Source organism: Lemur catta, chromosome 23, assembly GCF_020740605.2.
Source record: "Lemur catta isolate mLemCat1 chromosome 23, mLemCat1.pri, whole genome shotgun sequence".
NCBI classification, from domain to species: domain Eukaryota; kingdom Metazoa; phylum Chordata; class Mammalia; order Primates; family Lemuridae; genus Lemur; species Lemur catta.
Genome location: NC_059150.1, coordinates 7,118,972 through 7,141,270, shown reverse-complemented (window position 1 = coordinate 7,141,270; position 22,299 = coordinate 7,118,972). Strand labels below are relative to the sequence as shown.

Below are 22,299 nucleotides of genomic sequence, written 5' to 3'. Positions count from 1 at the left end.
CCCTGGAGGCCACATAGCTGCCCCCGCACCTGCTTCCATCCTTCTGGCCCCTTCCAGACCATGCCCAGTGCTCAAAGGCTGTCGTTAGGCTCTTGGCCTGTGAGCCCAAAGCCTGCAGCCCCTTCGTCTGCCCTTGAGCTCTTTGCTCTAAAAAGAACCCTTTGCAGAGGTGAGTCTGGGCTCACAGAACCCCATTTAGAATCTCCTCCCACCCCTCCTTGCCCCCACTGCATCTGTCTTTGCTTCATTCCATCTGGTGTCCTAGAGGAATGGCTCATTAAATGGTGTCCTTCAGCTAGGACCTGGGGGAATTGCCACAAAGTTTGGAATGAGCTCCGGGGAGACCGACGGGCTCTGGTATTGGCTGGTTCTTGTAGGATTGGCAGGTCCCGAGTCCTGTAGACTGGCCCTTCCACCGAAGGTTCCACCCCAGCCTCTCCTTCCTCAAATTTGAAGAGGGGGTAAAAACTAGAGGAAGGGGAAATGTCTTCCTGGGTGTCCTCAGTCCACGCTGTCCTAGAAGAAGAAACAAATTCATGTATTTGGCCCCGTTCTCTTGTTGCAAAGTCAGAGAGGCAACAGATTTCGAAGAACAATTGTTCCCTGGAGAAGGACGGTGGGGATGGGGAGGTGAGGAAGCCCGTAGCGTGGGGGACAGAGGAACAGGTCCCTATCTCGGGTCCCATCGCTTGTATTCGGACAGGTATCATTTCCTCCTAGAAATTACCCTTCCAAAAAGAAATCTGACCACATCATTCCCCTGCATGAGAACATCCTTTGGTTCCTTATTCATCGGCCTAACAAACAAACTCCTTAACTGGAGCTATAATATCCCTTTAAACCAGCCCACACCTGTTCTCACCAGCCCCAGCTCCTGCCATTCGATGCCTCAGCCACGCTGAATTTTTCACCAACCCTTTTGCCTCTTTGCTGTTTCCACACATTTCAAGTCCTCTGCTATTTCCCCCCCCTCTGCCTAGCAAGTCCTACTCATTAATGGACTTGCAGTACAAATATTACCTCTCTGAAGCCTTTTTTCTTAGCACCTCTAGGAATTAGTCACTCTCTCCAGTGTGTTTCCCTCATACCTCCATCACACCTCCTACCAAACACATTGTGATCATTTTTATGTGTCTCTGTTCTGTGCAGAGTGTGAGCTCACCGAGAGCAGGAGGCAGAAGAGCCCAACTTCTCAGCACGGGGCCTCCTACTTACGAGGCCAGTGAATTTTTACGGATGAATTGCTCGAATAATTAGGACATCACTCTTGGAGTTGGAAGAAAACTGTCCTTCAGAGAACCCGGCAGGAAAGACAGGCAGTTAGGCAGAGTGACCCTTCCCAGGGGACGTGAGAAGTAATGTGTGGAGTCAGCCACAGTCAGATGGGTGACTTTGGCCATGGCTCTGATGTCAAATCTCAGGGACGGACCATCTGAAACGTGAGCTTGGGGTGGATCAGGTTGCTGAGTGGCATTTTGCTACAGTGAAGAACACTCCCAGCACTCTGCTCACCTGACCTCCAAGCCCCATCGCACATGCCCACTTCCTCCATGAAGGCTTCCCTGAACACTGCTGCTCCTGTCTCCCAGCTGGACTCTCAGGTTCTTAAAACCCCATTCCCATGTTTCATGCTTGGTGGACAGACAGCACAACGCTGGTGCGTGGTTTGTGCTAAAAAAAAAAAATGTTTACTGATGCTGATGAAATCGCCTGCTTTGGATCACAGAGACTGCGGCGTAGGAACCGTGTGATCCTCCGGACCCACTCTCCACCCTTCTGCACTGTGCGCTGCGTGCCAGGACGTTGGCCTTTTTGGACTGCGCCAACCAGACTCCTTGTCCTCTGGCTTCCAGTTAGGTTTGGCCAGGGCGAGGTGCGGGAATAAGATGAGATGGCTTGCGAGTGAGGTCAGCATACTCATTTCCCTAGTTCCTCCCCACTGGCCAGGGGTTGCAGGGCCTGCCTGCCTCCACGAAAGGCCGCAGCTCCTTCGGGCGGGTGGCCCTCTCCTGCCGCCTCATCCACAGCTCTTGCTAAGATTCCGCAACCACACCCTTCCTTGTGTCCCGTGTGGCTACCCGTGTGCCTTGCTGTCCCTTAATAGTTTCCTGAAACTGGCCACATTTTGTAGATGGCCTCCTGATTAGACCCTCCCTGGTCACTCCATCTAGAGGGCGATCAGACACAGGACCCCTAGGGACGTTTCTGACCCCCACGTCCAGCTCCGTGCTGGCAGGGCAGCCCAGATGCCCACTCGACATTGGTGTGTCGGTGCCAACTTGGCTCAGAATCACATTTACTGATTATATCCCAGGAACTTAGATGCTTCTGCATATGTCCCAGTCCCACATTGATTTCTTAAATTTCTCAACCAGAGAAAACAGGCATTTGTCCCCAACCTTAGGAGTAATCTCCATGGAATTTGGAATTCCAGAATAGTTTTTAAAATCACAAATGATCCTGTTTTCCTTCTTATATGTTCAGTGCTTTTCTGGACCAATTAGATATGCAAACTTGGAGTTGTCTTCTTTGGGGGCGGGGTGGTGGTGTGATTTCCCTCTTGGAAAAATCTATCATCTAGTCCAGAGCTGTTGAAGGCGTCCTGCCTGCCCACCCCGTGGCCATGACTCTAGCTCAGGCTCCTGCAGTTCAGGCTTCTTGGGGGACCCCCATGCCACAGCACTGTATCGTCCTGCAGAGAGCAAGTTTGCTGGGACCCCCCAGCCAGCCAACCCACTGCAGTGAACAGGGTTCTTGGGGTTGCACTGGTCCAACCACAAAACACATGGCACTTTTCTCACCAGGAACATCTGAGCAAATGAGCCTCTTGACTCAAGGTTCCCCAATATCTCAAGGAACTCTGAACAGGGAGGTCTTCAGCCTGCTGAATCATTTAACCTAGTTCTGGGACTTCAGTAAAAAGATCAGCTCCAGCGTGAAACCTCCTCTCCCAGGAGCCTCTCACCGTGTGCTGGCCTAGATTGCCTAGATGGCACTGGGAGCAAGATCAGAGACATGTGACCTGGGCAGAAACCGACGCCTAGGAAGGAGGAGCAGCCACGGGCCTGAGTCCCAGCACAGGGTGGGCGGGTGAGGGAGAGGTGTCTGAGTGTGTTGCTGGAGATAGACAGATGCTGACGTGCTGAGCGGGGAGGGCTGTGGGTGGGGGCAGGAACGCATGCAGGGGGTCCAAGTGATGGGAAAGAAAAAATAGGCAGTGGGGTGTGTGTGTGTGTGTGTGTGTGTGTGTGTGTGTGTGTGTGTGTGTGTGCATGCCACACAGCAGGTGGGGTATGATGGAAAAAAACAGCTTTGCCAAATTAAGATTTGGTCCTGAAACTTTTGCCAAGCTTTTTCTCCCTTCCCCTCCTCTGCCCACACTGCCCTCACCAATGTTATCACTCTTTCCCAGTGCCAGGCGCTGGGGACTGATAGCTCTGCCTGGGGCGAAGTTCTACTGGCTGCCTCCCTCCCTGGCCCGAATTGCCCCTTTGCCACTAGGCCTCCCTGTCCACCAGCCCTGCAGAGAAGGGCTGGCACCCTCCCCCCGAGCTGCTAGTGCCAGGAGTGACACCTGAGCTGGGAGATCACCCGAGCTCCCTTTTTAACCAGCCTTGGCTCATGTGACTGGCTGGCGTCCAGGCAGGGCACGCGGTACTATTTATTTCCCACGGGGCTCTCTGCAGGCAGAGTGGGCAGGGTGGGGCTTTCTCATTGTATTTAAGCCCCAGCTGGCGCCACAGAACTGCCCCAGGCTCAGCCTTTGCCCCTTTCCCAACCCGGCAGGTAAAAATAAACCCATTTTGGCAGCTTTGGGGCTTTGGCTGGGGGCTGCTAGCAGTGCGATGTAAACGCCTCATGGGAGGCTTGGGGGTGTTGGTGGCAGCAGGGGGACTCTGGCTCCAAACAACTCTGCCATGGACTAAAGGGATGGGGTGTTTGACCTCCCCGGCGAGGCTCCTACTCTTTCAGCTGGGCACAGCCCGGGCACCGCTCGTTCCAAGGCAGAGGCATCGTAAATAGTGGGTGGTGGCTGGGGCAGGTTGTTGAAAGGGCAGGGAGAGGGGAACAAAGCAGAGAGGAAACGGTCGTGGCTAGTGAGGGACACGGCTGTCCCCACAGAATCCTTTGCTGACCTCCACCTCCACCGCTCGTCTGTCTGGCTCTTGGGGGGCAAGGGGTGGGCTCCTAGTCCATGTCTACCATCATACCTATCTCGTTGGATTGCAATTCTTACCTGTTCCACTTGCCCCTACTCTGTGACTTCCCAGAGAGCAAGGACACCTGTGCTGCTGATGTGTGAATGGGTCCAGCCCATGGAAGACAGGGGGCCTTGACCGAGAGAATGAAGAGAAGGCAGAGAAAGGCGGGAGGTGGGCCCTGGCGCCCCCTGGGAGAGCCCCTGTATCGGCAGTTACAGGGGAGGGGGGAGGGGACACTCCTCGAGCCAAGAGGCTCCTGCAGTTGTTCCCTGGCTCTGTGGTCTGGGGGGGTCTCCACCTGGTGTCCTCCAGCCCCAGCCCCAGCCCCGCTTTCCCAGCTAAAGCCACCCCTCCCCTCCACCCTCCTCTTCTGGCTGTAGTGGAATTTAAGGCCAGGAATAAATAAAGAACAGAGGAATTACTCTCTGAAATGCAGCTGCCTTGGGCCAGGTTGGGCTGGGAAGGGGTAGGAGGAGTGGCAGGTGACATGGCAGTTGGTAAACAGTTGTCCCTGCAGGAAGACCCACCACGGAAGCGCCTGACTCTATTATTTCAGCAGGATTGAGGGGAAGCACCTGTGGTCTGCCCGCTCCTCTAGGTCCCCCAAAGAACTCTGACGTCTCCTCCCTCTCACTCGTGCTACTTTGCCTGGACATCTCTCTGGGATCTGAAAGCAGATGGTGACTCTGGGTTCCAAGAAGAGGAAAGGGGCTCTGGAACGCAGAAGGTTTACTGAGAGGGGACTGGATCCAGGGTGACGTGGGACAGCTGCTCAAAGACTCAGGGACGCCGTTTCCGAATCCACCCCACGTATTCACCCTAGTCTCAGGCTCTGACTGGGTCTGTTGGTGGGACAGAAATAAACAATGTTGATTTAGCAACCAGAGAAAACAGCAAGGCAGCCAGCTAGTTGTTGCGGGAAGTGAGGGAGAGGCAGGGAGGAGAGGTGGGGAGGCCGGGTGCCCGCTGTTTCCTCCTCCCTGTGGTCGCTTTGGACGCGACTTTGGGGTAGAGCCAGTTTCAGGAGGGAGCAGCAAGAGTCAGACCCCTGATCTGAAATCATGTCCGCGAAACTTCAAAGGTAACCGCATCTCGTCTCCCAGGCCAGAAGAGGGAGTGGGAGCCAAGTAGCTGGTGGTGGCAGGTCCTCCGTACCTTTCACCCCCACCACCTGTTCTCTCCTTCAGCTCAGAACACAAGCCCCTGACTCTATGCAGACTCAGAAATACGCTCTTCTGAAACCATCTCCCCTTCCCACTCCATTCACCTACAGACTTACACAAATTTTAAACCAGAACAGAGTGTAGATGACTCGTTGGCAAGTTTTCTCTAAAGCCATTGCCTAGCTTTTGTTAAATTCTGAACATGTGGTCAGCAAGGCTGTCGATGCTCCCTATCCTTGACAGATGCCACTAGAGTGCCTTTTTGCACACAGCAGTTGCTCAGTAAGTCACTGATGAAAGAACGTATGCACCCACAAAGGTGTGTATGGACGTGCTTCAGCAGAGCAGAGGTGAGTGTAATTTGGGACAAGGGTGGGAATGATTAAGAATTCTCTGCAGTGGTTCAGATTGGGTGTCCTGGGTCTGCTACTGCATCAGGAGCTCAGAAGCCAGACGCAAAGGTAGGGCTGAGCAGCCTCTGCAAAACAAGCTTAAATTGTGGCCAGGTTCATGCCACAGAAAGGTCAAAATCAGTCTTTAGCATTAGCACAGCCCAGCTGCAGTCACTTTGGGCGGCTGCCTCTGCACCAACGAACCCCTTCAGAAAGTCAATTTCCTTAGAAAGTGAAAGGCAATGGACCACACTCCAACAGCCCTTGCGACCATTTTCACCGCCATTTCTTTTCTTTCTTTTTTTTTTTTTTTTTGAGACAGAGTCTCACTCTGTTGCCCAGGCTAGAGTGCCATGGCATCAGCCTAGCTCACAGCAACCTCAAACTCCTGGGCTTAAGCGATCCTCCTGCCTCAGCCTCCCAAGTAGCTGGGACTACAGGCATGTGCCACCATGCCCAGCTAATTTTTTTCTACATATATTTTTAGCTGTCCAGGTCATTTCTTTCTATTTTTAGTGGAGACGGGGTCTCGCTCTTGCTCAGGCTGGTCTCAAATTCCTGGCCTCAAGCAATCCTCCAGCCTTGGCCTCCCAGAGTGCTAGGATTACAGGTGTGAGCCACCACACCCAGCCCCTGAATAACGTTCTTTTAAATTCTGCCTGAGCTCTAGCAGCAGTTAATTTTTCTAACATACAGTTGAGTTGCTTCATGTGAGTATGAGAAGGTCCATTTCTAGCTTTAGGCCAGGCTCCCACGAGACAGAAAGCCTGTTCAAGAATCCAGGAGACAATTCAAGTGTGGCAGAAGGCAGTCACTCAGTTAGGTATCCAATTAGCTCCTGTCGCCAGGACAATAATGGCTCAGGGCCAGATCAAAAACAGGCTGGAACAGAGCTGCCCACTGCCCCTTGTTTCTCCTTTCCTTCCATTTGCTCAATCCCTCAGGCTTTAGAAGTCACCCACAGACCAAGGCCTGGGCCTAAAACATCCAAACTTCCCAAATAAACTGTATTCTTTGAAGCTGCTTGTCAGGCTTCATTCTTAAGCTAAGCCTGGGCACAGGAGGGTAAACGTCATACCCGATGGGAGAACTGACAGGGCTCCCGGAGAGGTGGCCACCCCCAAGTACTCCGTGTGTTTTCCCACCTTCCTTCTCCACAACAGTGCGGGGACTTACAAACCAGACTACCGACAGAAGCTCTGGGCACTAAAAGAGGCATCCTGGCTGAATCTCTGCAAGGCTGTTTCTCATCTCACTCCTTTTCCCTTCCCAAGATTTTTTTTTTCGAGCCTTTTCTTTCTCTCCCACCGTCATCAAGTGAGAGAGGCTGTACCTGCAGCACAGCCCTAATCATCCGGTGACCGCGACTTGCCCACTTCAGAACATGGCACAGGGGTCCTACCAGGCCAGTGCTCAGCCTTGGTTTTGAAACAACCATAAGATGCTAAATAATTCTCAAAGCAATTCACTTTTATTTTTTAAAAAAACAAACCACCCAAAATAAAAAACAAACAAACAAACAAAAAAAAAACCACTGACTCATCCGTTCCAAACTGCACTTTCAGGGGAAGCGTGTCAGCAGACTCAAACGAACAATGACAGAATCCCATGACACCAAAGTCATTCAAACCTGATGATTTAGAGGCTGCCATTCTGAGCTGAAATAGCCACAGGTCACCATTTGGCCTGATTTGGGGCTCTCCTTTCTTTTAAGTCTATTTGTGTGGTGGCAGAAGAGGAGAGGATCTTTCTGGTCTTCAGTCTTCTGTTACAGAAAAGTATTAAAGTCTAGGCTTGACTGAGCGGTGGCTGAGCTATATTAAGAATCACATCCTGCCCCTTCAAAGTCTAGACAATATATTTGCAGCTCTGGCTTACCCCAGGGGTTACGGATCTCAGGAACCAGAGAGCTTTGAGTCCTTACGTGGACAGGTTCACTTAACTCTTAAAACTCTTCTCACTGAAATTAGCAGGCACAATGGGACACACTTGGAGACAGTTACCCCTAATCACATCATAGCCAAAGGGCAGCTCTGGAAGTAAATTCTTAGGCTTCAGGAAGTATAGGTTGAAGTTAAAAGTGGGACATGTTGAACTGAGGATATTGAAAATATACTATTTAAAACTGGGAGGCTGGTCCCTGGCACAGGACAACTCTTCCTTTATTTGCCAGTCCCTGATCTTTTCTCCCTCCTTATTTAATAGACTCCAGGTGGTCCACATCAGGGACGTCTGCAGTTGCTCTACACACTGGTCATCTCCGGTGAGAATGAAGAGATGAAGGAAAACACGTTCTGGCAATTCCACCTGGTTCAAAGGATAAGTACTTATTTTTAATTCTCGCAACAGAAAAAGCACACAGAGGCAGTCTAGAACAATCATTGGCACCTTTCCAACTTCCGTGTTGATGACATCAGACAACAGATGTAAAAGAAATAATTAAAAATAAATGAGAAAGAGTTTTCTATGATTCACTATAGTAGGAGCATTCTGTCAGGAAAGCTTAGAATCATTTATCAGCTGCTACCTAAAATTTCACATTTAGCTTTAATTATGCCTAGTTAGGAATTAAGCAAAACAGAAAGTATTTTAACACCACCAACCAGCTGCTACAGATTGAAACATTTTCACAGTTGAAATTTTTATTTATTTTTTTGTTTTGTTCTATTTTTGATTGCGCAATAAACCCCATTCTTAACGGATTAAATGTCATGAAAACTAAAATGTAATGACATTAGCCAGCTAACTTGTCTGTCCCAACCCCCTCAAACGCCTGGGAATAAAGCACTAACATGGTCATAAGTGAATTTCCTCTGGGAAAGAAGATCCAGGCTGGACTCTTTCTCCTGCTTTAGAGCCCCTGTGGGGCAGAAGCAGAATCCTGACATCACAGCTATGTTACGGTGGCATTTTTATTTTCGTTGTGATCAAGGTAACTGTGTCTAACACCGGAACAGAAGAAAGTGCCTCACATAACCCTTATCTGACTGCCCTTTCCCAGGAAGAAGAGATTAGAGATTGATTGTGTGAGTCAGCTTAAAAGACGAGACAAACACGTCCATCATGTGCACACGTGATCAGTGGGCAGCACAGTCTGTCAATTCAGAACGTCACAAAGACACAGGCCTGCCCACATGCAGCTTATACTTTAACGTAAGGAGGAGATCATGATAGCACATGACGAATGAATACATCAGTCACGGTGAGGGTGGAAGGTAGGACGGAATCTAAGGAGATGAGCAGGTTATTAGCTGGATCAGCCAGTTTCCTGTGTTGAAAGAAAAAAATGATTTTAGGAATGAAATAAAATGAAAATTCTGACCCAACTTTTTCACGGTGTTTGTTGCTAAGAATCTGGAAATTCAGTTGACTTTGTCAATTTAGAAATCAGTTAAGTCAACCCACTTGACCTGTTTAGGTGAAATGACTGAAAGCACAAAAATGGCTAAAGAACAATCCAGTAACTGAGTAAGAGACAGTCTGAATCTCTGCACTAACTCTGATCCAATTCACGCACTCACTGCTATAGCTGGGCAAGGATCCACGTGGAAATGTAACAGTGGCAAAAAAAGGCAGCACAGTGACAGCCTCTAAAAACCACAACTTGTCCCTTACACTTGAAATCCATCCATAAACCTCCTCAAATCCATCTGCACAACCAGCACTATGTTTTAAAGCAGCCCACTCTCCCCAAACTTGAATCAGCCCACAGAAGACAGGCACGCCAACGTCAGTGACTCTGTGTCACTCTCTAGGTTTGCACTCTGAGGCAGAAACACATCCATTCACCTTCACAGAGCTGTCCGGAATTTGTCTAGTGTTCAGGAGTTGTCTGCGTCCTTTCACTCGACCCAGTTTCAGTAACCTTACAGTGCATTCAGTACACAGAATCAGAGCACGTGCCAACCTCAGCCACGGGCTCCTCTTTGCCGAGTCCAGCAGCAGTGCTGGCTCGCCACGATCTTGCACTAAAAACATGAACACTGAAATCAAGTTTATGTCAGGTGCACTTGGGGTAGCAATCCTTTTAACACAGGTTGCTAAAGGAGCAGGTCTTCCACACTGATAACAGCAGGCAAAACAACCTCAGCATATGCTCTGCCTAGATAATGCAGGACATTCTTAAACTTTTCCTACAAATGAGAGGATTCAGTAAGAGCTAGAGGGACTAAAGGAGCTGAATACACCATTGCCTTCTGTAAACCGGGAGTAAAGTCTTAGATAATAAAGGTTTTAAATAATCCAGTTTCTCAGTCACCAAAAGTAGCAAGACTTCCTCCTGCAAAGAGGGTGAGGCCTCAGTTTGAGTTCTCTGCCATCTGGCCCTTGTGTTTGGGAGGCTGAGGCCACACTCTGGACATTTATACCACTACTATCAGTGTGGTTTGTTCATTCTCATTTTTCACAGCCTCGTGCAATGACAATCACGAATACTTTTGGATTAGGCAAAAGTTCCTTAGATAATATGTGCACGGTATTTTTCTTCTCTTCTTTTTACTGTATTGTCCAATGAAAGGAGCTTCCTTCCAATCTCATGGAGTTTGCAGATTAAATTCTAAAAGAATAACAATGGAACTGGATCATTCTAAGAACTATGTTGTAGAAAGCAAATGCTCTACTCTAAAGAGCACACATTTAGGATAGAACTTGGGCATACTTCTGTTCTGGAGTAATGTGGAAATAGAGGAAGGCACAGGAAAAACCATAAACAAAACAGCAGCAGCAAACTTAGTCTCTCCTTTCTCCACCCTTCCAAGTATCACATTTGGCCTAGCAATCAGTTTTATTATCAGCCCTTACTGTTTAAGTTTAAATCTTAACAGAGAAAAGGAAAGGCCGGTAAAGTGAAAAACATTAGGGAAGATAAAGGGGAAACATGGATTATTACCAGTTTCTGGATTTTCAAACAAGAGTTTTTCTTCCTATAACTGAAGTTCACTCAGACCTAGGGAACAGCCTTCAGTTTAAAGTGAAAGTGGAGAAAATGATCAGTGGCAGGTAGCTGGGAAGAGAGGAGAGAAAGCATTTAAACTGTTGTGAGGTTTACCTGAGAGTGATCACTTTTATAAGCACAGAGTCCACGAAAATGCAGCAAGTAGGCTGGTCCAGAGAGTACCACGAAGTTGGGGAACCACAGTTTTCGTGCTGATTCTACCTTTAACATTCTGGATCATGTGGGGCAAAGAAGCTGCTTTATCTTCCTTGGAGATGGAGGAGGAGGGATGGGAGAGGAAAGAGGAAGGGATATATATGTCTCAGTTTTAAAAATCGGCACTTACAAGGTTATTAGGTAAAGTGGTGAGATGTCTGTAAAATGTTTTGAGTGCCCAGGAAACTAATCAGAGGCAAAATAGTAACAACAACATAAAATGGAAACACCGTGCATCAGAGAATTGAAGCAAAGAGGAATGAGTCATTGGAAATCAGTGACATCAATTGTCCAGGTCACCAACAGCTTCCAGGTGCACCCCCCCCACCCTCATATTCTGCAGTGAGCCCTTTCATCCAGAATGAGCCCAGAGAATGGCCAGCTAAGGCAAGAGATCTAGCCTTGGCGCTCATCCACAAATACCACCACATCCCCAACCCTCCAGAACAGATGTTGAGGGAGACTAGAAGTGAAGAATAGGGTATATTTTTGGTATGCCTTCTATCTTGAGAGAAGGACATTTGAACCAATAGAATAATATATATGTTGAAGTAACATCTGACGATAACAAAGAGGCACTGACCTATAAAAAGTCATTTAATGTATATTCCAGATGGCCAATACAAGCTGGTTAGGTAATTAGCCCTTGAAGAATTCTTTTACAGTCATATAAAAATGTTTTGCCTTATTAAAAAAAGAAGTCTAGTCTAACAAAAACATATCCACCAATGGGCTTGCCTTTTTTTTTTCCATTTGCAGGTTTGCAAGGTAATTAAAAATATGCATCTCTGAGCATATTGTTGTCCATTAGCTAATCAGTTTTGGCAATACACTGCACAGAGGTATACTGCCATTGGTTTCTGACATTAAGTTAGCTTTAAGCTTATTGGCTATTCCAACAACTGGCGGCAGCTTGGAACCCAGTCCCTGGAAAGCATTTGTGGGATTTACTACCCGTTTCCCTGACACTTTATCTACAGTGGTAAGAGATCTGGGCATAGACTTGCTAATCCAAGGGTGTCTTAATGCTTGGGCTGGGGTCAGACGGGCAGAGGGGTCCCAGTGAAGACACCTTTTCAAAAACTCTATAAACAAGTAGTCATCGCACCCTTTCAGTGCTGTCCCCCAGTCTTTGCTGCCTGGGGGACCCCGCTTTTTACCCCTTCGTGAGCGACCCCCCACAAGCACAACCCTCCCGTCTGCCTGAGTAGTCACAGAGCAATAGCGAGGCAGGCCCTTGGAGTTGATAAAGTACTTGGCACGTTTGGATTGCTCCAGAAGTTTTGGTGGTGGCATCCCCAAAAGCTCCATCATGCAGGCCAACTGGTCTCCTTCATCCTCTCCGGGGAAGAGAGGCTGTCCTGTTAACAGTTCTGCCAGAATGCAGCCAAAACTCCATATATCAATAGGTGTGCTGTAGCGGCTTCCTAAGATGATCTCCGGAGCTCTGTAGAACCGAGACTGGATGTATGTGTAAAGCTTCTGGTACTCGAAACAGCTGGACCCAAAGTCAATGACCTTGGTTGCACTGCGCCCATGGTGTTTCAGGAGAATGTTTTCTGGCTTTAGGTCACAGTGAATAATCTTATTTTTGTGGAGAGCATCCAAGGATTGCAAGATGGATTGAGCAAACTTGCGTACTAACTGTACGCTAAAACCTTGAAATTTGTTTTTTTTGATTAGCTCGTAAAGGTCTATGCTCAGCAATTCAAAGGCCATGCAAACGTGGTTCCGAAACGTGAAACTTTCCAGCATGTGGATAACGTTCATGCTACCAGTTTTATCCTGTTTTTTAAGATGCTCCAAAATCCGGATCTCCTCAGCTGCTTGACGATGGAAACGCTTCTCATTTCGCACCATTTTTAGGGCCACGTACTGTCGAAGTTTGTGATCATAGACCCGGGCTACCTGCCCAAAACTCCCCTTGCCAATAATTTTCAGCACCTCATATCGATACGCAAGATGGTCTCGAGGTACGTGAATATAGGACCCATCTGCATCATCATATCCCCCATTGTTGGGACCACCAATAACTCCCTGTCTTTTTTTGGCATTTGGACCCACAAAGTAAATTTCTGGATAATTGATGATTTCCAGCTTCTCATAAGCAGTGAGGTGGTGTTTATATTGCTTCAGTGCTTGTTCCGGAGTCAGAGGCACCACTTTGGGTGCTTTGGATGAACTGCTGGATTTTACTGAATACAAGTTATCTGAACTTTTACCCTGAGAAACAGTAGGAGAGCACTTTTCAGAGTCATTGGTACCATCTGACTGAAGAATATCGGATCTTTTGCTGCCAAATTCTTGGAACAGCTGTTCTACCTTGATCTCACCTCCATTCAGAAAGTGCTGAGTATGATCTCTTATTAACTGCTCAGTGGTAACCTATGAAAGAGAAAAATGAATATAATGTTAAAGTCACTAAAAACATTAGGAAGATGAAAGGATCTTCCCTCCTCTGACTGAGTAATAGCTGAACATGTCCAGCCATGTTTATTTTAAGGTTGCAATGACCCAAAAGGGGGATAAGAAAAGCAAGAGTCTCTAGAGACTTGTGTTATATTAATCCTTAGTCTCCCTGAGTATTACAGCCACTCCAAATCCCCTATATGCCTTGTTTTGTTCAAGATGATCTTACCACTCCCTTAACAGCTAGGTTCCTTCTTACAGGTATGTCCTTGTACGAAGAACCCTTTCACCCTTTCACTCTCCTTCCCAGTCCACTCAAGTCGTATACTCCTTCAAGGCCCAATTCAAATACTCTCTTCCACTTAGTACTCTGAGTCCATACTAATTAACCTCACATCTTAACTGCAGCTTTTGAGCCTGTACCACACAATTTGGCACTTGCTTATATATGTACACTGTCTTATATTGTTTACTAATTGTTTCAAGTATCTTCCCAGATCTTAAGGGCATATAGCAGGATCAAAATAATGTATATTAAAGTGTTCTATAAACAATAAGGTACTATTAAATGACAGAAACAGGATTTCAACGCAGGTCTTCTGACTCCCAGTCCAGAGCCCTCCCATTAACAACACTCAACACCAGGTTCTCCTACCACCTATACAACTCTCTAGTAGGGCTGAATGGAATCACCCAAGTCCTCATCATCTACTCCCACATCCCCATATAAATTATTACAGACTTCTAAGTCAGTTCATTGAATCACAAAAGTTCTAAGCCAGAGAGAACTCTTGAGATCATCTGAACCAATTTTTTAAGTATCTGATAAATAACAGTGAGAATCCAAGGCCTCAGGGGCGCTTCCTATAAAATTCTTCCCCAGTAAGAGCCTCCATAATAAAGGAGCACTAGTCCTTTTACTCAATTTTGCTTAACCTTTTGCCGGACGGAATAGTAACCCACAGAAGAAAGTTCTATTTATTCCTCTGAATTGAAATAAGATTATTTTAATTGAAACAAGATTCTTTGAGCCGGGTATGGTGGTTCACACCTGTAATCCTATCACTTTGGGAGGCCAAGGAGGGAGGATTGCTTGAGGTCAGGAGTTCGAGACCAGCATGAGCCAAGAGTGAGACCCTGTCTCTACAAAAAAATAGAAATATTAGACGGGCGCGATGGTGTGGGCCTGTAGTACCAGCTACCAGGGAAGCTGAAGCAGGAGGATCACTTGAGTCCAGGAGTTAGAGCTTGCAGCAAGCTACGATGATGCCACTGCACTCTACCCAGGGTAACAGAGTGAGACTCTGCCTTAACAAAAACAAACAAGGCTACTGAACACTCCTCTTCACAATCCCCCACCCCTTCATATTAAAAAAAATATATTAAAATTAAAAAATAAAGTGGACAAATCTTTAAAAATAGAATTTTAATATAACCTAAGCAAACCAAAAATTGTATTTATGCATTACCAAAAATAAACGAATAAAAAATGCCAAAAAATAAAAACATAAACAAAAAAGGGTAAAAAATTTTAAATGTTAGCATATCTCAGATAGGCCCCTAAATCTAGTTATGGAAGTCCTCTTTGTTCCTTTTATGAAGTCATTTAATCAATTTAAATATTTATAGAGTTCTTATAGTTAAGTGAGGTATTATATGATCTTAAACAAAAACGATGCAGCCAGTTCAATTGTAGCCAGTTAGCCGTTTAGTTTTAAAATAAAGAGGCCAGATGTGGACCAATTATAGCTTCTCTCATACCAAAAAAAGGGAACTATCACTGGTCATGAGAATAAATGGGCCTGCAGACAGAACCTAAATACGGTGCTAAAATGCAAATACAATGTAATATTTTTCCTATCAGTAACTGAGTCAAATAACTATTCTTGTTTTTAGAGATGAAGAAACAGAAATGAGCCACATCCATCCATCCATTCATTCAAAATTCACCTGAACAGTTAATGTTCACTATTTAGTATCTGTGCTAAAAAGCAAGCGTTTAGGAACTACAGGCTATTAGGAAATAAATCTGGCTGAACTAGGGAAAGAATTATAATTGTTTGGTTTTAGTTAGATTTACGTAACAAAAATGAACATCTGCATGCATATTAGCCAGTTTTCCTTAAAACTTACTACTTTACTTTAACACACCTAAACATTTACTGCTCAAGTCTTTGGGACACATCCTGAAGAAATATGAATCAGAAGGCCTGGGCTGGGGTCCTGGCTATAATGCTTAAAAGTTGCAGGTCCCTGGGCAGGTAACTTTAACCTTTCTTAGCCCCAGTTTCTTTATTTATAAAATGTGGATAATGATACCTACTTGCAGAATGATGTGCGAATCAAATTATAATTAATAATATATGTGAAAGACGCTCACAAACTACAAAACATTTTTAAAACACTGGTTCCAATTAGGCAAAATTCTCAATATATTAAGGTTTAAATTCCTATGTACCCTTCCTTTCTCCTTTCCATTTATCTCCTCTCTGGCGGCTTCCTCCACATCTCCAGCCTGGTCTTCCTCCACCAAGAATCTAGCACTAAATATGCCTTCTGCTCAAGGAGGGCCCCACAACAGAGCTTTTCTTAGGACACATGGAAACACCTCACCCACTTTCTCCCCCACGTAAAACCTGCTTTCCACTTGCTATAGAATTTAATGTGTTACCTCTCCAGGGATATTTGAACTTTACCAGAAGATCAATGCCTTAACCCAAAGGAATGCCTCTCTAGGAACTGCAGCCATCAATGACAAGCTGGTAGGAAAGGGATTTGTGGTCCAGGGTCCACCCCTGGGAATCTCACCTACTCTGCCTACATGTAAGGCCGCGCTGGCTCTGGAGGTCTTCGTTTCTGTTTGTGATAAAGAGAGGGTCTCAGGCACAGAACATTAATACAAACAGACACAACAGAAATTTAATTTCCACATGACTAAAACAGTAAGATTAAAGATGCCACCTGGATTTCCTGACTCATGGTTTTTCCTGAAATGAGCCTAAGTCTCTCTCCCTGCAAATTGGTCTTACTTTGCTCTCTCAGGAACAACAGAGAAGTATCAAAAATTCAAAGAAGAGTCTTCTGTTCTTTCTGCAGAAGAATGGGCTAAATTTTTTTTTTACAAAAAGGTCTTCGAGATACCTAAAAGGGGCTTCCCTGCCCCTGCCCACACCATCCGTCTGTAGGTTTGTCACTTCCACTACATCCTCTTTACCTCCCCAGACGTGTGTCATGTTCCCTTGCTATCCTGTTCACATTCTCAACATAGACTGCGCTTTATGTCTTTCTTGAAATGTGGCTTCTAGAACAGAATACGCTATTTCAGGTGTAGTCCACTATGGAGATTATCACTCCAACAAATCTGGAGAATTCCAGGAAGACATTTTTCCACACAGGGAGGGGTTCTCTCCTTAGCTTTCTTTCCTTTCCTGTAAATAACTCAAATACTGGCCTGAATCAATTATATATCAAGTCTGCTGTGCTATAAATAAAACCTTCCTTCCATTGTTCTAGAAAAAATATACAATGTTCACACATGTTGAAGTGTAATAGTTATAACACACTATATATTTCTGTCTAGAATAGTAATTACAATAACCAAGCAATGTATAAGATAGATTCTACCAAATATTTTGCTAACCATGTAATTATATCTAGAGAGACAGTGTCAGACTTATCATATTTTATCTCATAGGAATGCTTCACATACACTGCTAATTTGAAGGGCTCATGGCGTTTCAAACAGAATCTTCTACTGTATTAATCAAGCCTTAAAGATCTTGTTGACAAATTCAGAAGGAAAATACCTTTCTCACCCAGAAACACCCTTTTCCCAGCTCCCAACCCTAAATCCCTGCAACGTAAAACTTAGCCCAATAAAAGCCTATGGGCAGAAGATTTATAGTTTACAATGAGAACATAAGAGCATTCTGAATAAACAATGAAGCTAAAAGACTTTGTGAAAAGGGCCACAGGGTCTTAGAGGGAGTCACTGCATAATGAACTATGGTGGCACCAAGAGGTCAAAAAATATTATTTTTAGCAAAGTTTGCAAAGACACCATTAAGTTAGAATCTAAAAACCTGTGCTTCCCAAAAACTGTTACTCTGAACACCGTGCAGTCAGAAATTCATTTTAATCCTGAAACTTACAATTTAAATGACCTTCTAGAAGGCATTGGCCAACTCTGAATCAAAGTTAAAATGAACCTTAAGCCAGATGTTAACATACAAGCCCAACTGCAAAAAGTTTCTCATAGGGATGTTGTGATTGACACCAAGGAGTCAAGAAATCTGGTGGTCAAAACAAGGGGTAAGTGGCTCTGGGGTTCTCAGAGGTTTTTACTTGCAAAGAATGGAAAAGAAACCCCACTGCCCTCCAGAAAGGAGATTAAAAATAGGGTGATCAGCCTTCCAAATATTTTTAGCCCAAGCTTTGTATATTATTAGTCTTTAAAGTGGTGAAGACATTGATTATAAGCAAAAACTGATGAGAACTTGTAAAGGACTCTGAAAAATACAAGTAATTTTTTTCCATATAAGAACAATTCAGATCTTAAACACAAAAATGTGAAGGAGAAATATTACAAATTAGCCAATTCAATTATTCAATTTGTTCATTAGATGACAAATGCAGCACATTTTAAAGTCACAGGATAGCTTCTCTTTGCCATGGAATTTGTCCAAACCCCTGCTCTGCCTACTACTCTGTATGCTGAGGGAATGTGAATTAATTTCATTATTATCTTAAGTAAAATGGTGTCAAAAGCTAAGTGTCTGCAGTTCCCGAAATGATTAAATGCATCAAAAACCAAACTGTACTGTTCAAGTTTTATTTATGACCTATAAAATGTTATTCTTTAGCATACTAATAAGATAAACTGCATTTCTATCTTGAAGGGAAAAAAATCTGCAGATCTATGAATTCCAGGATGCTTTCTCTTCCTTGTTTTTATTAAAAGGAGCCTTTGTAATACCCTATATATATCATCCTCTATGAAAATAAGCATTATCTTCATAAAAGTAGCACATTATTTTTTTCCTAGTGCTATTATATATATTTCTCCCAGTGGAAAATGAAAGAAAACAGTGGGCTCCAAATTAAAATCATTCTGAAAAGCTAAATTTGGACCACAGAAATTGTTATTCCAAAGTCAGGAGAAATCAAAAGGAAACAAAAGAGTCTAGATTGCCAGTGATCTGTAACTGGACCTGCACTACCTCTTTTCCAAGACAATTTGAGTGCAAAGAATTACTTCCTTTACTTACATTTAGTCTTCTGGGTGGAGGTGGTTCAGAAGGATTGCAGAGTACATTTGAACAGGGTGGGCATTTGGTTTCATCTATCATCATGAAGGTATCATAGACACCATCCCCCAATCTAGTTGAAAGGATTATAGATAAAATCTGTCAGTAACTGAAGAATATAAATTTGTATTTCCAAAACATCCTGTGTCTTAAGTGCTTCATATCTGCCACAAGGAACAATAACAGAAATAAATGTCTACACTGCATTTTGGTATTGAATACAAACAACTGGGGTATTTGTCAGAATAGAGGAAATACAATTTTTCTTCTTTTTTTTTTTTTTAAGAAAGGACAGCATTTCTAGGTTTGTATTTTAAAATACTTAAAATAAGTCTTACTTTCTGAATGTTGTTAAAAAAAATAAGAACTATCGAAATGATCTCATTTAACTTACTACTTGAAAATGAAGGCTAGTTTGAATGTGAAGCCTAAAAACCAGAATAGAAAAAAATGACAGAGGTTAATTGTTTTTTCAAAGTCAGAGACCTGGATTCTAATCTCAGCTCTAACACTGGCTGTGCTACCTTCCCCTCTGAACCGGTTTTCCACATGTTAGTGGGAAGAATAGTTCCAGTCTACACACTTCTGGGTCTTAGAGGCAAGAAATAAAAAGCCTTTTTAGGGCTGTCTTCTCTTTATTTATTTATGTACTTACCTACTTACATCTACCTAATTTGTAGAAAAATACAATGAATACTACAGCAAACACTAAAGGGATGTTCTAAATTACAAAATGTACTGAATTTACTTCTTTTCCCACTTCATTTTCCCATGGATGGTAGAGAAAAAATGCTAAATGATTAAGGATCATTTTTCTCTTCTTTAACACTACACTATGGCTACACCACTGTAAGGGAACACAAAAGACAGAGGGGATTTATTTAATCCACAAGATGGCCCTGAATAATGTATTTCATCTGCTACCAAGAACGTGGGTTTCCCAGTCACACACATCAGCATTTCACTGTATCATTTTACATGACACAATGAATACAACAGTGACCGAGTTACAGGGGAAGAATTCTTTTAAATGTCTTTTAAAATATCCTGGAATATTTCAGTCACCTTTAAAAACTGTTTTGTTAAATTAGTTCTAGAGTTTTCTTGATTGATGTGTTATAGGAATACAAAAGATTTAAAAAAAACCTACCACGAATATTTTTGGAATGTTCTCTTTTTAAAAACATGCTCACATTCTTATAGAATAATTTATATCTTTAACAAGGAACTACTTCACAGACAGAAACCAAATATTCCAGACATAACTGACCCTTTGCCATAAGCTTGATAAAACAAACCGGGACAAGTGTCCACATTTACAAAGAAAAAGACAGAAAACCTGCAAGATTTCCTGCTAACAGCCAAACGAAATTAACAACAGGAAATCTCCACGCAAATAAAGCGGGGTGTGGGGTGGGCGAGCTTCTCTCCATTTAGGTGTAAAACACAATGCAATGTGGGGAATCTCTTAAAATAGGATCCGGAGAAAGCCCCACCCAGCACAGCCCCACACCTGCACATCCAAAGCTAGACCGCACTCCTCTCAGCAAAGCCCCAAAAGTTGAGCCCTTGCTTGTGTGCTCTAAGCAACAGGGCTTCTTTCAAAGATATTGCTCCCTGGCTCGCCCAGTTTGCTAAAAACCCCACAAAAAGTCCCAGGTTTTCAGAGTGCCTTACCATATACCCCCGATCTAAGGCATTAGAGATAATCCAGCAATGAAAATTCTTCTTCCTCTAACTCTGCTCTGGCCTCCTCCCGGGTTCACAGTGGGCTGGGGAGGGGGCGCTGGCGAAGAGGGAGGGGGCCGGGCCGGTCCCCGAGAGAGAATCAGACCCCTTCCCTGGTCCCTCCTGTTGGGGGCTTGCTCAACCTCCAGCCCGGGCCTTCCCCGCCCCCCCCGCCTCGCCTGCCAGCGCCAGCCGCCCACTGGGGCGCCCCCAGCCCGTTACCCCGCGGCGCCGTTACCTCCGCTGCTGGGGCGGGAGCCCGGTCCCGGGCGGCCCCGCATCCTTCCGCCCAGGCCCACGAGCCGTGCCTCCCATCCGCTAGCTCGGGACCCCCGCGGGGGCAGGGGCGGCGGTTGGAGGGGCGGGCGGGCCGCGTCCACCTGCGCTGGGACCGCAGCCTCCCGGGCTCGACGCTCCCCCGGGGACTCCGAGCCAGACACTGCAGCTCCGCGCGCCTCCGCCGCCGACTGGCCCGGGCCAGGAAGGGGGAAGACGCAGCAGCACTGGGGGGGGGGGGGGGGGGGGGGGAGAGCTGTCCGGTCGCCTGGCAACCGCGGCACGCCCCGGGAAACGCCTCTGCGCAACTGCGCGCCGGCGCACAGGGGCGGGGCCAGAGGCCGGTTCCCGCCGCGCGGCGCCCTCGGCCCCGGCGCTGGCGCGGGAGGGGGCACGCGAGGGGCCCACGGCCTCAGCCGACGGGCTTGCGGGCGGCGAGTTGGGCGCAGGGGCGCGGCTGGGAGAGAGCAGAAGGGTCCCGGCGGAGGGTGGGGGAAGGTAGCAAGTAGCCTGCAATTTCTGTCTCTGCAGTGCGGCCCGCCCCTCACGGTCCACGGCCCCTTAAGTGGCATGTTGCAGCCTGGAGTTCTAAAACCTTCCCTTTCAATATGAATTTAAAATGAACCAAAAAATACGTGCGTTGCTTTAGACATTCCCCCTGCAGGGCAGCCCTCCGGAGAGTAATGAGTTATGTATAAGAAAGCAATAATAGTAAACCCATTTATTGACACTGTCCTTGCACTTATGAACGTTATTTTATTTAATCTCAGTAACCATATCAGATGACATCTCCCTTTTACAGACTTAGCTAGGATCCAGAGTTAAAGCTGGGCTTTGTCTGAGTCCCGTCAAACAGCATGCCACAGATGGTAGGGCTCAAAGAGCCGTTTTACAGTTGAGGAAACTGAGGCCAGAGGAGCGGTGCTTCTTCATGATCAGGTGGCGAAGCCTGAGCTAGAAGTTTCAAATGCTCAGCCTTCTTGCTGCACCAGATCCCTAGGAAGGCCCTTCCTGCCTTTTATCCTAAGGATAGGGGGTGATGTATTGTTTTCCTTTCCTGAAAAGTTAAGACACCTCAGTAACACCAGTGTCAAGCAGATTTCGATTGTTGGAACGACAGTGAGAGGAAAGGAGGATAAAACACGAACACAAGTGTTGTTTTCTTGAGTGTGGCATGCAGTCAGATTTTGCAAACCTGCAAAGCACGAGGCAGTCTGATCCTCCAGGAGAGAACCAAACGTTCTCAAGATGCGGAACACCGGCGCCACCTGGTGGGACGTTGGGACTCATTGTCCCAAGTCAACATAGCACACTCCCATAAATCTTAGAATTTCCATCCAAGGCTCATTTCCGTGTGACTGAAAGTCATATTCCGTGTTTTCATGCTTCTATGTAAAAATGCCCCTAAAGATTCAAAGTGTCTCTTCACTCTATAAATTAGGAATCTGTCGGTTTGGGGGACTGTATGATCAATGTTGCTTTAGCCTATGATAAAAATGTAAATAAAAAGGTTTTCTTCCACCATGATTTTTACAAATTTTCTAATTTTATACACTTTTTATGTTTGCCTCCTCCTTTCCCCCACCCTGCAACCAGAACAATCCTGCTTTCATAGGAGTTTGTATTTGAGCTCTTATGAAGCTTTTGTTTGAATAGCGTTCCATGGCAACGAAA

At 45.5% G+C, this 22,299-nt stretch overlaps 1 protein-coding gene and 1 long non-coding RNA gene across 3 annotated transcripts; one reads left to right on the top strand and one right to left on the bottom strand.

Annotated features, from left to right (window-relative positions):
- The first annotated feature begins 3,687 nt into the window (after nt 1-3,687).
- On the top strand, nt 3,688-4,624 carry LOC123627135. Its single transcript, XR_006731147.1, has 2 exons — nt 3,688-3,786; nt 4,272-4,624. It is a non-coding gene; the product is annotated as an uncharacterized LOC123627135 (long non-coding RNA).
- Nucleotides 4,625-11,485: 6,861 nt separating this feature from the next.
- On the bottom strand, nt 11,486-20,834 carry DYRK3 (dual specificity tyrosine phosphorylation regulated kinase 3). 2 transcript variants are annotated; one of them, XM_045536595.1, is made up of 3 exons: nt 20,588-20,834; nt 18,583-18,694; nt 11,486-13,291 (listed from the first exon to the last, which is right to left on the bottom strand). In XM_045536595.1, the coding sequence occupies exons 1-3, from the start codon at nt 20,662-20,664 to the stop codon at nt 11,714-11,716; spliced, it is 1,767 nt and encodes a 588-aa protein (XP_045392551.1). In that variant the 5' UTR covers nt 20,665-20,834; the 3' UTR covers nt 11,486-11,713. The 2 variants fall into 2 exon arrangements, with proteins under 2 accessions (XP_045392551.1, XP_045392552.1); XM_045536596.1 differs by lacking the exon at nt 20,588-20,834 and adding an exon at nt 20,299-20,312.
- Between the last annotated feature and the right edge of the window lie 1,465 nt (nt 20,835-22,299).